Raw genomic sequence first — 14,595 nt, forward strand, 5'->3', positions numbered from 1 at the left:
TGGAAGCCAACAGCTGATGTGCCCTGTCCTCCACTGAGACACACCTACCAACCACACTACCACAGACGTTTTGCTACAGCTTCCTATAGAGCAGGTCCTGTGGGCACGCTGCTTGTTCTATCAATGTTAACTTTGCTCCCCGTGAAAGACTGCTCTCCAGACTGAGCACACCAAAATCCAATCTGACTGGCCAGATAGCCACCTTGTAGGATTCAAACAGATGAAACAAAATGCCCACATGGTGATGGTATAACTTACCTAGGTAGCAGATATCAACCAGTGACCTGAAGTCTAGCATTGCCAACCCAATTTTACCTATTTTAAACTTAGAGCTTCACCCGGACTCAGAGGGAATGACTCTGACCCAGAGGGAAGCTGTGACATCACCTAATGTTAGTCTCACTGAGAAAATGTAAAAGTTAAGTACCCAGGATTCTAAGACCTACCAGAATCAGGACTGAAAAGAAAAAATAATAAAGGTCTCAAAAACTGAGCAAAACCAGTCAAAATTCTAACAGTCTTGCCCAGAGTGCTCTAGAGCTTTCCCTGGCCATGTCCCATACCTCCTCACTAGCTATACACAGACCCTCAGGGATTCAGCTCTACTGCCCCTCCTACAGGTATCCACCCAGCTTAGCCCCTCTTTAGGGTACAAGTGGGCCCCAACAGTGATGAGTGCCCCACCACTGCCACAGGGACCACTTGTGAAGCTTAAAACCACAATGATGCCAGGCCACTCCAGAAGACTGGGAACCCCAGAGGACTTTTTTTTTTTTTTTAAGATTTTATTTATTTATTCATGAGAGACACAGATTGTGAGGCAGAGACATAGGCAGAGGGAGAAGCAGGCTCCCTGCAGGGAGCCCAATGCAGGACTCAAAACCAGGACCCAAGGGTTGCGCCCTGAGCCAAATGCAGAGCTCAACTGCTAGCCAGGTGTCCCACTCCAGGGGACTTGGATGTGCAGCCAAGGTCCAACCCCTGGGCTGGGCAGTGATCACCACAGAGCCGGGTCCTGGGAACACCACCCTGCCTCATCTCCCAGCTTCCCCAGCAGATTCTGAAGTCAGAGTATGGGTCCTGACTCAGCAGTGTGCCGGCACTGTGTGCCCAGGGAGTCACCCTCACCCCCAGCCTCAGTTCCCCCCTGTAAAACAAGTTTATCTCCTCCCATCAGTAAGAGGTCAGTGTCTGTGAAAACACTTTCTAAACTACTCTGCTAATGTATGTTGATGATAAACATCTTAAAACGGCAGTACCTGAGTTCCACTGGAGTTTTTGTAATAGATAATAAAGAAGCACACAATGAATGAATCACTTGATTTAATTTTAAAAGCATGTTAGTAATTCACATTAGAACAAATCTGCATGATGTTTACAACAAAAGCATATCACATATTTAAACCTAATAAGGCTATACTTTGCCCCTCACCATGGCAAATTACCAGATAAAACATAGGAAATGACACTGAGACAGAAAATCAACATCTAAGTAAAAATCAAGACTCCTTTGCTGAACACTGTGAAAAGCAACTTACCAGCTTCTTTGCATTGGTAAAAAGCAAGCACTAAAAGCAAAGCACTTTGTTCTCAATCAAAAAGTCAACTTATATATGCTCCACACACTTTAAATCGTTTTTTATGACAAAATGATCAGGTTTTACCTTATTCCTGGACAGCTAATAAATGGGTTGCACCATTATCTATTAAAAAGTATTTAATAATCTATACTCAACTTTTTTTCCTCTAAAGTAACATAAGTAACATTGAGTCATCCACCTAATACATTCTGGGTCACATCAACTGGACTGAAGCTGATCTGAGTCTGTCCTACTGCTACTGCAAAATAAAGGCATCCCTGAGCAGGCAAAACAACAAAATGAGCCAACTTCCAGATCCCGACTCTTTCCCCTAAAATGAGGCCAGATCAGCACGGGGGAGGGGGATGGCCACTGTTGGGAAAGGAAGCAGAGGGGATGCTGCCAGCCAGTGCAACCTGACACACACAATGCAGATGTTACCACAGCTATCAATCTTCTCCCAACTGTAGTATCATTACCTACGTAAAATATTTCCTTATCAAGTAACTGAAAACCATTCCAGACACAGGGTCTTCTGGGCTCTCACAAACACCCAGGACAGAGAGGAACAGATACCAGCCCCATTCTGTAGGCTGGAACAGGAACACAATATAGTATCAACTTGCCCAAGGGCGAGCACTGCCAGGAGGTGATGGCCAGAGGTGGCTGCCCTGTGAGGGACCCTGAGCAAGCCAGATGGACTGAACTGCTTGTCCCTAAGCAAAGTCCTGGTCAAAATGATCCTCTCATATCAGCCCTCAATGGAATCAAACTCCAGTCACAATTAATATAATTACATTACAGGCAACACCATCCAAAGAGGGTAATGACCAAGTCAATTTAATTATCATTATTATATGAGTCCCCTGACAAAATTAGGACCAGTGTGTAGACATACTTATCAGAAAATACAGCAACTTCAAGCTTGTGACACTCTAGCAAATGACATTAACATGTGAACCGTTCACCTGTTGGTCTAGAGGTAAAGAGCAAAGGTGTGTCAACAGGACTCCCCTAGATTCTGCCCTGTAGTACCCAGCTGCTGGGTGGTAGATTGTTCAACAGAGAGAAGTCCGGCAGGTCCTCTCTGAGCTGATGGGATCAACATGCTTCTTTGTTTTTTTTTTTAAGATTTTATTTATTTATTTATTTATTTATTTATTTATTTATTTATTCATTCATTCATTCATTCATTCATTCGAGACACAGAGAGAGAGACAGAGACACAGGCAGAGGGAGAAGCAGGCTCCATGCAGGGAGCCCAAAGAAGGACTCGATCCAGGACCCTGGGATCACACCCTGAGCAGAAGGCAGACGCTCAATCACCCAGGCGTCCCAATCAACATGCTTCTATGCACTTACTCAGGTCCTTGCCTTTAAATGGTTGATAGGGACTCAGGAGTCTTGAAAACCCTCTGGTTCAAAGTGGGGCTGAACTGGAGTAAGCTGGAGGGTATGAGCTACGGAAGGGAATGTCCATGTCCCACATAACTCTGGAGAATACAGCTCTATCACTTGCACAGCTCCACCCACTGGCCTAGACACATTTCTGCACTGAGCTCTCCTTGCCCTTACTGTGCCACTCCCCCCAAAGACCAGTATTACCCCATTTTATAGTAAAGATACTGAGGATGGCAGGACAGGCCAGTAGCAAAAACAAAATCCCTGGACATCTCATCTACTGCTCTATTTACCAAACCCTGAGGCCTATTATAAGTGCATGGAGTCTCCTAAGTCCTAGAGAATCACTGTACTTAGATTTTTTTTTAAAGGGAAAATGGTTTAACATGTACTTATTATCCTTGTGGCATATTATGCTTCCATCTAAATGCAATATCCAACCCAAGTGAGGGGTATCCTATAGGAGCCCAGATATCCACAGGGTCTCACCATCCACTTCCAAGGACCAACAGGTGCAGGTAGAAAGGGCTGTGTGCATGGTATCTCCTGGACCAAGAGTGGTGCCCAGTGTGAGGACTCCTGGCACAGCCATGGTCAAGGCTGCTAGACAGACTGGAGGCTGAGTCTGCAGAGGAAGGGGGCCCTGAAGGAGCCCAGGTATAGGTGCCCGTTGTACTCGTGCACTTCGCTGACGTAGGAGGCCACCTGCCCAGTGGGATCGTGCAAGCTTCTCCGGAAGGCCCCGCTGTTGCTGAGTTCTAGTACGAGGCTGTACCGTGGTACAAACTTCATCACAGTCTCCTGACTAAACAGCTGGGAGGGAAGCACAGTGTGAGGAGAGGTTAATTTCTGACCAAGAGAGCAGCGTGAGCAGATCAGGCCTTTACTCAGTTGAATTTTGTTTTTCACAGATGCCATATCCCCTCACCATCTTGTAAGGACCCAGCTCCTCCAGTGACAGGAAAGCTGCACAGAACAGAGCCAGGTTAAACCAGCTCCCTGCCCCTGGCAGAGGGCCTGTTGTTCTGCAGGCCTCTCCCACTTCTGCCCCCAGGCAGAGCAGGCCAAGGAGACTCCTGTCACCTGCATCCAGAGCAAGGCAAGCCCAGCACAAACTTTCCAACAGTCCTCTCCATGGTGCCTACCAGACCCAATGCAGTGCCACTCTGGATGACCTGGCTGAACTGAGAGAAGGATTTAGGGCTCCTCACATCCAAGGAAAACATAACATTGAAGCCAAGGCCACAGTGACGTGGACCCCAGAATGCCAAGTTAAAACCAGCACAGTCTAACCAGAATAAACGCCAAGCCCTCAGGCTAGATATAGAATATTTCATATGTGCAAGGTACAAATGATGGAGATTGTGAGAGTGGTTCATGTTAAAGAGAAAAGACCTGGACAGGTTAAATGAATGTGTCCTTGCCCTCCACCGCTTCCCTGCTGCTGATCCCTGGCAGCTCTATCTGAGGCCAATGTAGAGATAGATGGAGGGAAACACCTCCATGCTGAGCGAGGCACCCTCTAGGAGACCTGTGGCTCAGCTGGGTCAAGGGACACACAGGGCTACTGAAGGGTTTTAAGGAGAGAAACCGGAGAGTGAGATGTAATTTCTGACAGAGCAGGACACCCGGGAGGAAATGATAACAGTATGCTACTGCATAAGGCCAATGAGTGAAAATTAATAGGCAGATGTCTACCTTTTAATGTAAGAGGAAACAGCCAAACAACTGTAAATATCCAATGAATAATGTCTCCTAATCATTGGAAAGGTCTAAACAGTCATACAAGTTGATTATGTTCTAGAAAGTTCTATGGCAATCAAAGTTGATTATAGCTTAAAATACCCCATAAGGCTTCCCATAGCCCATGAAATGCCACCTACTTCAGTGCTAGGTCCTCTCTTCTCTGTTCTCCCCATCTTATCCCCTAAGACATCACACCCTTTCTCCTAGGTTTAAGCTGCTTTCCCAGAAAGCTCTCAAATCTCCACCCCAATTTCCAACCCCTGGTACTGACCCATCTTCACTAGGACTTTCTAACAGCTCTTCAAACTTGTCAGATACCTTGGCTAGGGAGACAGGGCCCCTGACATCATCTGCTGATGCTGAGAACCCAGCCCTCATGCCTGATCCCTTCTCTCCAGAACCTGCAAGCCCGGCACCACCAGGTCTTGTCATGTACTATGTACCACCCCCCACTCCAGGCTCTGCCTCACCACCTTTCCTGGCTGCTGCAGCCTCCTCCACACCAGGCTCTTCATAGCCAGAGGAGCCATGCTATAGGCTGCCCTTCACATACTGGTCTCTTTAAAACTTTGTGCTACATAATGCCCTGAAGTGGCTTATAGGGCCCAGCAAGGTAGGTATGTGCAGAGGCTGGAACCACTTATGGCCCAGACCACAAGTCAGTCCAAGAAGGGTTAGGGAGAGTCCACACTGGGGGAAGGGAGAGGGCAGTAGGGCAGTGGCACAGAATAGGGCCACAGGGGGTGGCCTGGCACAGGCTGGCAGAGCCCAGACAGCGTAAGGAGGGTGTTTACCTGGTGCCAGTCAGCACAGCCATCAATGGCCTCATGTGGTTGAGAAGAAAGACCCAGCATGGGATGCTAGAGTCCTAGCAGGGGCCGTGTGATGGGGGACAATGGCCACAGATGGGTGACGTTCAGGACATCTGATCAAGCAGGTATGAAGGATAATAGGATCTAGATGTTTCACTATCAGAGAAGGGAAGTACTAATATGGAAGTGGAGAAAACTAGAATCCCGTAGTATGGAACTGGAAGCCAAAATAGCATCTATTATAGTTTTTAATTAAAATAAACAGATGATAAATAAATGAACATGTATAAACATGTGTATGTACACCATATATATATTTGACCCTTGAACAACACCGGTCTGAACTGTAGGAGATCTACCTATATGTAGATTTTTTGGATAAATACAGTGCCATAAATGTATTTTCTCTTCCTTATAATTTTTTAATAATATTCTTTCTCTAGCTTACTTTATTGTAAGAATACAGTATATAATACACATAACATACAAATTATGTATTAATCAAGTGTCTGTTATTGGTGAGGCTTCTGGTCTACAGTAGGCTGTTAGTAATTAGGTCTTCGAGGAGTCAAAGATTATATGCAGATTTCTGACTGCACAGGGGCCAGATCCCCTAACCCTCATGTTGTTCAAGGGTCAAATGTATTTTTATATCTATGAATATATGTGCATATGTTCCCGGCTTTTCTGTTGAGGGGGGCTGGGGGCAGCAATACACCAAAAGCAGTGTGCACGTGTAGCACTAGATCCCTCTAGAAGGAACCAGGGCTCCTGCAGAAGTGGTCAACTACAGAGCTGAGGCATGATAAGCCTGAACAATGAACGGTGCCAGAGACTAAGGAACCACTCCAAAACTGGTAGGGACATGTGCAAAGCTCAAGGACCACCCTGAAGAGACTCCCACTGGCCACAGCCAGACAATTTGAGCCTCAAAATAAATAATGGCAATAACAGCTTATAACCCACTGAAAAAAGGATAGGCAATCATGAGATTATACCGATATTTACTTATTTAGAAAGTACCTCCCCACAAAATACTTTTTAATTAGAAGTGCAAAAAGAATGACTTCACAGTGGGCTTCCCGGTGGCATTCAGCACTGAATCAGGTGGCCAACACTGCCACCACCAGTATGGGACAAGCTGACATCACATGCCTCCTGACAGGACATACTGAGAACACACATCACTTCTGTAGTCTTCCCACCACAGATGTAGAACCTAAATCTAATCATGAGACATGCCAGATGACCCAAATGGAGGAACACTGTACCACATAACTGACCTGTAATTTTGAAAAAGATCAAGACCGAGGAGCTGTCCAGACTGAAGCAGAATAAAGAGACATGACAACGGAAGGCCACACCTCATCCAGGTCAAATATTCTGTTATAAAGGATATCACTAGAGCAAGTACTTGCCCAAACCCTAATGATGACAGGGCACCAGGTAAGCAACTTATTTGCAAATACTTCAAGGAAAGAAGTTCTTTGTATCCTCTTGCTACTTTTCTAAGTCTGATACTGTCTCAAAACTAAAAACAAATACAAATCCTCAATAATTTCAATTACATTTACGGTAAGATCCCACAACTGGCCTGGCCTTCTTCAAAATCCCTGTCCTAAAACAAACAACAACAAAAACCAACAACAACAAATCTGAAAAAACTCAAAAAAGAAAATCACCTCACCATTCTGCCTCGTTCCAGGTCCCAGTGGGAACAGATGCTGGCTCTCAAGCCAACGAGGCAAAAAGAAAGGATGTATTATTTTTGAACAGATGGGGATTTTCCACAGTGACTCACGGAACTTGAAACAAAAAGGAAAGCCATGGGCCAGCCTGACAGAGCAGGTGCCTGCAGCCCCTCCACAGGGCCTAGACACAGGGCCCAGCTCTATGCAGACTCAGTAATTGCTGCCTGGTACCTTCAAGGGCCTTAACTTACAATTATTTTAATATCTACTCAATATTCAATATCCAATACCAATTTCACACATCTATTCAGCCTGTGAAATGGAGCTTGTTGGAAATGAAGATTTCTGGATGATGGAAGTACCTAGTACTGAGAGGCTCCTCATCCACAGTGTAAAATGTGCAGTTACACTGGAAGTCACTGGGGGAAAGGCTGTGTTAAAGGGTCTGAGTGGCTGGCCATTTGTGAGGGTGGGTGATTTTTTGTTTTTTTGTTTTTTTTTTTTTTTTTAATGAAAACGAGTTTGGTGTGTTAAGAAGTAAAAGGTCAAGATCCTATGCGGGTGGGGGTGTATGGCTGACATGAAGGTTTCAGAAGGCAGGAGGAGCCAGGGTGGGTTGGGGGCCAAGGACAGTGGTCTCCATGTGAGGCCGCAGGAAGGCATGCTTGGTAACATTTGAGGAGCGACAGCAGTGTGGTGTGCAGGGCCCCATTTGAAGGCCAAGTTGCAGGGTATATGCAGAGGGGAGAAGGCCTGTGATAGCCATCACAGAGGGGCACGTGTGATTGACAGGACATGACAGTAAGGGGGATGGTAAAAATATCCAAAGAAACCAGAAGGGCAACATCAAAGAGTTCAAGTGTTTCAGTTTACATCTCAGGCTGAAGCATAAAATGTGTTTTAAAGAAGTCACTAAAAGTGGGGTGCCTGGGGCTCAATCGGTTGAGCTTCCAACTCTTGACTCTGGATTTCAGGGTGAGGCATGATCTCAGGGTCTTGAGACTGAGCCCTGCATCAGGCTTCTTGCTGGGTGTGGAGCCTGTAAGATTTTCTCTCCCCCTCTCTCCCTCGCCCCTCCCCACTGCTTGCTCACACACATGCTTGCTCATTCTCTATATTAAAAAAAAGTCACTAAAGTACAAAATATAAGCAGCACAAAAATTTTTAGAGCTACAAAGTTCAAAAAAGACGTAATCAGATGCATTTTCATTTTGTTTTTTAGAATTATAGTTTTCATAGTTACCTTAAAAATCATTCTTTTAATATAGGGTCTCTCAGATAAGAAATCCAACATAGAAAACCCAGGGTTGGAGCGAATGGTTGCCATGCCGACCCAGTACCCTCCAGAGCTGCTGGGTCTGATGTTGTCTGGAAATCCAGGCAGGTTCTCCACGAACAGATCAGCCCCTCCCTTCATCAGGCCTGACACGTAGAATCTGAAAAATTCACCCAAGCAAGTGGTGAGCAGTGGCCCCCCAACTTAAGGAAAAATTTTAGTCAAGCATCAAAATGGTCTTGATTTCCAATTGATTTACAACTGTAAATGTGTCCACCCTGAAGGAAGGCACAGGATGCTGAAAGAGGCCCTCACCAGCCTGGGGCACAGCTAGAAGCAGTAGCAGGGAGACAGTCCACCCCATAGGGAAAGGGACCAGGATGTGTGGTCAGCATTAAATCAAGACTCTCCCAGGCTACAACTTTCAAGCAGGCTGAGATGGGAGAGAAAGAAAAGCCATCCCTGAATTTTACTGCCTCCATTACCACACAAAGAAGGTGCCCTGCCCCATTTCCAATCAAGTAGCTCAACATCTCCTAGCCCAAACCTGGCCGGGCCAGGGCAAGCAAGCTCTGGCACACTCCAACAGCTCGGCAGGTTGCCGCACGCACCTTCTTATCCTCGCCATTGTCGTCTCAGCCACCAGGACAAAGTCCTCTTCAGGAGAAAGCTGCACTCCATTAGGGAACCGCAACTGGTCCAGTAAAACCTTCACTTCCTTGGTCTCCATGTCATACTCTAGCAGACTGTGGGGTGCCAACAGCAAACACTCAGGTGGGAGAGTCCAGGACCCCTGCCAAGTTGGAGCCTCACTCCCCTCTGAGCCACAGGCAGTGTGCCTATGAAGGGGATCCTCACAACCCAGTGACAAGGCCTCTGGTGGTCCTCTGCCCAGACCTGACTCCAGGCTGCCCCCTGGAGGCCTCTCCCATGCAGAGCAGACCTTAAGCATCTGCCCCCCACTTCTCCCGGCCCCAGTCGGTTTCCTCGCTGAGATGGGAGCTGGTTTAGCACCAGGGAGGGCCCCCATGGCTCCAGCCTCAAAGATGTCCCCCTTGGGAGAGATGCCCTGAAACCGAGGCCAGCCTGGGAGGTGTCACCCAGAGTGCCTAGACCACATGCTCAGATGCACTGGCCTGTTTTAATTTCATTTTTTCAAAGAGAAAGTGAGAGCATCTTGCTCTGTTGTGTTGCATCCATCACCTCTTTCCAGAAGTCATGAAAGTCCTACCTTAAAAGCTGCAATATCATGCTCAGAAATACTCCAATGACTCCCACAAATAAGCTGTGCCGAAGTCACCCTGCCTGATGATCTCACTGAGTAGAAGATCTAAAATGAACACTCACCGCCCATCATCCGTTCCCTCCATAACCAGAAGCAGATAATCTCGTCTCTGCCATTTGCTGCTAGAATCCGTAAAATAAATCTTCTTCCCATCCTGAGTGATTGTAAGATCATTCACAAAGGACATTTTCCTCCCCTCAATGGGTATCTCAGAGGAGACGAGCAGTTTCACTTCACCTGAAGTAGGAAAAAAGGAAAGGGAGGAGACAGGGAGTGTGGGAGGAGCAAAGAAGAAAAGAAAGAATGAAATAATGGAAGAAAGAAGGAAAGGAGGGAGGAAAAGACCCGTTTTCATTCTAAGAACCTATATGTCAATAATTTTAAAGTCTCAATCAGCCTACCTGATTTAAAAGGAAAAACTAAAATGAGCTTCTTCCCCATGTCATATGCCAGTAGATTTATTCCCTCTCCCAGTAACAAAGTGTCTTTCTTTCTTTCAGCTGTTAAGTGATGAATGTTTTTACATTGACTTCATTAAGGGCAGAATCCTTCCTATAAAGATGAGGCCCTCTTTCTTTTATTGAGACCAACTGATTTTCAAAAATCTATTAAAACTCTTAGGTGAAAGGCAACTAACTATTTTTTGGTTTGCTTGAGGGAAATACAAATTGTTCCATTTACCTGGTTTTAAATACAGAAATAGTGACAGCTTTTAAAAATAGAAGAATAAGGGATCCCTGGGTGGCACAACAGTTTAGCGCCTGCCTTTGGCCCAGGGCACGATCCTGGAGACCCAGGATCGAATCCCACGTCGGGCTCCCGGTGCATGGAGCCTGCTTCTCCCTCTGCCTGTGTCTCTGCCTCTCTCTCTCTCTCTGTGTGACTATCATAAATAAATAAAAAATTTTTTAAAAAAAGGAGAATAACCATGTATGGAGTGCTGCGCTATCTCTATATACAATCTCATTTATACCCTCACATAATCCCACAAGGCAGGCACTACCATTAGCCCTGTTTCATGGATAAGTAACCTGTGCACAGAGAGGTTAAAGCACCTGCAGGGTCACACAGCCAACAAATGACAGAGCGGTGCCACCCAGAGCCCCAGGCACCCCCCAAGATAACAAGTTCTCCTGCTGAAGCATGTACAGAGAGAAAACTAGGAGGACATGGACAAAGAACAAAGGAAAAGACAGACACAGAAAAGAAACAGGAAGGGATCCCTGGGTGGCGCAGCGGTTTGGCGCCTGCCTTTGGCCCAGGGCGTGATCCTGGAGACCCAGGATCGAATCCCACGTCGGGCTCCCGGTGCATGGAGCCTGCTTCTCCCTCTGCCTGTGTCTCTGCCTCTCTCTCTGTGACTATCATAAATAAATTTAAAAAAAAAAAAAAAAAAAAAGAAAAGAAACAGGAAGACAAGACAGAGAGAGACACCGAAAAATAAAGACACGAAGAGGAGTTCTAACCAAACATTTTGAGGAATAGACCCTGTGGCTAAAAAAACAGGAAATTAGGATATTGACCAAATGCAGTCATGAATTCCATGGCCGCTGATATGTGCAGACAACACTTCCAGTACTATTCAATGGATTAACAAATATTAGAGAGTCTCCAGTAGTCTGAACAAATTCCATTGGATCCACTTATGCACTTATCGTTTAAAACATCTGAAATCATCACAGAAGAAAATAAGGCATTGTTACATACGTTTCCAAGGATTTACTTCAAATAGTCCCTTATATGCATCAGCCACAAATAGGGTTCCATTGGGTCCCGCCCGGATACCCAGGAGCCTCCCACAAGCAGGCTCATCATCTCGGGTTTCTAGGGAAACAAATGGGTAGGAATCAGTGGCTGGTCCCAGATTCTACCTATGCCTCCAAGTATTTCATCCATCCCTTCCCAAATACACATAGTGCTATTCAAAACAAAAAAGCCCATGGCATTAGACACAGACCCACCCCCTAGTATTCCAGCCCCCTCAGAACTCATGACAACTGCCTGATGGATCCAGAGGGACCACCTGAGAATATGGATCTGAACATATGAACGACAGCTGGTACCCAAGAATCGCATTCCCAAGACTTGAACAGTTAACTCGGGGACTTCATCAGGAGCCAGGGCCCAACTCTAGATAGAATTCCCCCAGGGCCTCAAGAAATGGTGAGTTTATTTTATTATTTTTTTTTAATTTTTATGTTTTAGAAATGGTGAGTTTAATCCCAATAGTCTGATCTGAACACTGTGCTCATTTAGGGTCTTAGCAGTTTTCCCTCCACCTGGCTTCAAGGGAGAACTACTATTTTATTCCTCAAATTACTATCTATACCCTTTTAAACCTGTGGCAATACAAATTTATTATAGGTGTGTTTACTGCAGGGCTCTATATGCAAGGGTGCTTATGTAAGCTGCAGGGTACTTTCTGTGGGGCACTTACTGCAGGGTTGCTTACTGCAGGGTGTTCAGTCCAGGGTGCTTTCTACAGAGGTGCTTACTGCAGAGTGCTTTCTATGGGGTGTTCACTGCAGAGTGATCTAGTGCAGAGTGCTCTAGTGTAGGGTGCTTACTGCAGAGGTGCTCAGTGTAGCATGCTTAACTGCAGGGTGCTTTCTACAGAGGTGCTTTCTATGGGGTGCTTACTACAGAGTGCTCTAGTGTAGGGTGCTTTCTGCAAGGTGCTGACTGCAGAGTGCTCAATGAAGGGTGCTTTCTGCAGGGGCACTTACTGCAGAGGTGCTTACTACGGAATCCTTACTGCAGGACATTTACAGGATCGGTAAACTCCCAAAATAGAGTTGAAAAGGCAGCTTGAAAAAACGAATATAGAGTATGATTCCACCACAAAACCACAGTACTCATGAACAAAAAGAGATCTGAAAAGCTATGCACTAAAATGAAGACTCTGAGGTGACTTTTAACTTTCTTCTTTGTACAGTGAAAATGCATCAGGAACAATGTTTCCGCATGCAAGTAATAACATAGCCAACTAACCAACTACTCTTCCATAGCAGCACTCTCACAATAGCTATTAATCTTCAAAGTTACCTCAAGTGTGTACACAGGCCACTACGGAATGGAGGGGAGGAGGGGGTCCATAAAGTAACCAGCAGGTGTGGGCCACTGCCTGGCTGGCAAATTGCACCTGCACAGTCACAATCAGGTACCATGAGGTCCAGGGACCACATGGCAAATGAAGAGCTGGTGGTAATGCCCAGGTCAGACTCTATCTGCTAGGTGGTCAGGAGCTCTATTTCTCCAAGGGTGAACCTGACTTCTAGCTCCGCACAGCCATTCAGCACCTTTCTCAGTGATGGCAGACATACGGGGGAGGGTTGGCAGTCACTGACTTACTGCATGGGCCTGAACCAAACCGGGCGATGGTCTCTACTTCACCATTTTCAAGTTTTACAAGCCGGCCATCTGCTGTACCAGTAAACATCACATCTGTTTTAAAAAATAAAAAGGAATAAGAGAGTTACTAGATTTGCCTAAGAACTGTGATCATACTGCCTTCTATAGCAGAGGTGGCTTGTTTGTATTTTTCGTCTCTAAAAGAAAACGGCAGCTCTGAAGATGAAGGAAAAGTGATGCCTGAGTCCTTAAAGCACACAGTGATAAAGCCATGGGGGCCTGGGGCACTGGCATGTGGATTTGAACCTGACACTCGAGCAAGGGTACAGAGATGCCAGTCTGAAGAAAACTGTGAGGATTTTCCACTCTCAAAAGAGCATGGACTCTCAGGCTGACACTCAGCACTCAGGGAAATGTGTTCATGTCTGCCTCAGGCTGATGTCTGCTGCTGATGCTGATTATATCCAACTAAAGGGGAAGAACTGCTAAGAAGTCCCTTGGGATAAAACTAAAGCACAGTAAGTGCTCAGTTTATCAATACATATACTAGAACTGGAACAATATAGATATTAGCATGTCCCTGCATAAAGATGACATGCAAATTCATGGAACAGTCCATTGTTTTTGAATGTATATGGGCAAATTCTATGGCAACTAGTAAAACAATTTTTTAGAAAAAAGTATAATTGATATGCTAAGCAAGAAGGCAAAATGGGATCATAAAATGGTCAATTAACACTATAAAAGTTAGGGCAGCCTGGGTGGTTCAGTGGTTTAGCGCCGCCTTCAGCCCAGGGCGTGATCCTGGAGACCCGGGATCGAGTCCCATGTTGGGCTCCCTGCATGGAGCCTGCTTCTCCCTCTGCCTGTGTCTCTGCCTCTCTTTCCCTCTCTCTGTGTCTCTCATGAATAAATAAATAAAACCTTTAAAAAAAAACTATAAAAGTTAGCTATACTTGTGAATACAGCATCATGTCTAAACTTGTCAAGTCACTAAGTTGTACACCTGACACAATGTAACACTCTGTGTCAACTATACTAAACAACTATAAAAGGCAGAATGTGAAGACAAAAGTAGGAACAAAAAACAAAGGAATAGAAAATGGTAATAATTATGGTAAATGTTAATCCAACTGTATCAATTATCACTTTAAACATCAGTGGTCTAGGGACACCTGGGTGGCTCAGCAGTTGAGCGTCTGCCTTTGGCCCGGGGCATGATCCTGGAGTCCCAGGATCAGGCTCCCTGCATGGAGCCTGCTTCTCTCTCTGCCTATGTCTCTGCCTCTCTCTCTCTCTGTCTCTCCCATGAATAAAAAATAAAAGATTTTTTTTTTAAAAAATCTATAAACATCAATAACCAATTAAAAAATAGAGACCCTCAGAGTAAATCAAAAAACAAGATCCAATTAATATCATACAGAGGAAACCCACTTTAAATATAAGGACACAC

At 45.5% G+C, this 14,595-nt stretch overlaps 1 protein-coding gene and 1 non-coding gene across 2 annotated transcripts in view; one reads left to right on the forward strand and one right to left on the reverse strand.

Moving 5' to 3' along the window:
* Positions 1-1,306: 1,306 nt before the first annotated feature.
* Positions 1,307-14,595, reverse strand: part of LOC112668856 (adipocyte plasma membrane associated protein) — a 35,075-nt gene continuing 21,786 nt past the window's right edge. The window contains exons 4-9 of the mRNA XM_025461518.3: positions 13,143-13,235; positions 11,499-11,615; positions 9,854-10,028; positions 9,118-9,252; positions 8,474-8,666; positions 1,307-3,794 (exon numbers count right to left, since the gene is read on the reverse strand). Coding sequence (XP_025317303.1) covers positions 3,585-3,794; positions 8,474-8,666; positions 9,118-9,252; positions 9,854-10,028; positions 11,499-11,615; positions 13,143-13,235 — 923 coding nt within the window. The 3' untranslated portion in view covers positions 1,307-3,584. The remainder of the gene's footprint in view (positions 3,795-8,473; positions 8,667-9,117; positions 9,253-9,853; positions 10,029-11,498; positions 11,616-13,142; positions 13,236-14,595) is intronic.
* LOC112668939 (U6 spliceosomal RNA) lies at positions 13,665-13,767 on the forward strand. The gene has a single exon (XR_003141963.1). It is a non-coding gene; the product is annotated as a U6 spliceosomal RNA (small nuclear RNA).

This window comes from Canis lupus, chromosome 23 (genome assembly GCF_003254725.2).
Source record: "Canis lupus dingo isolate Sandy chromosome 23, ASM325472v2, whole genome shotgun sequence".
Lineage (NCBI taxonomy): Eukaryota > Metazoa > Chordata > Mammalia > Carnivora > Canidae > Canis > Canis lupus.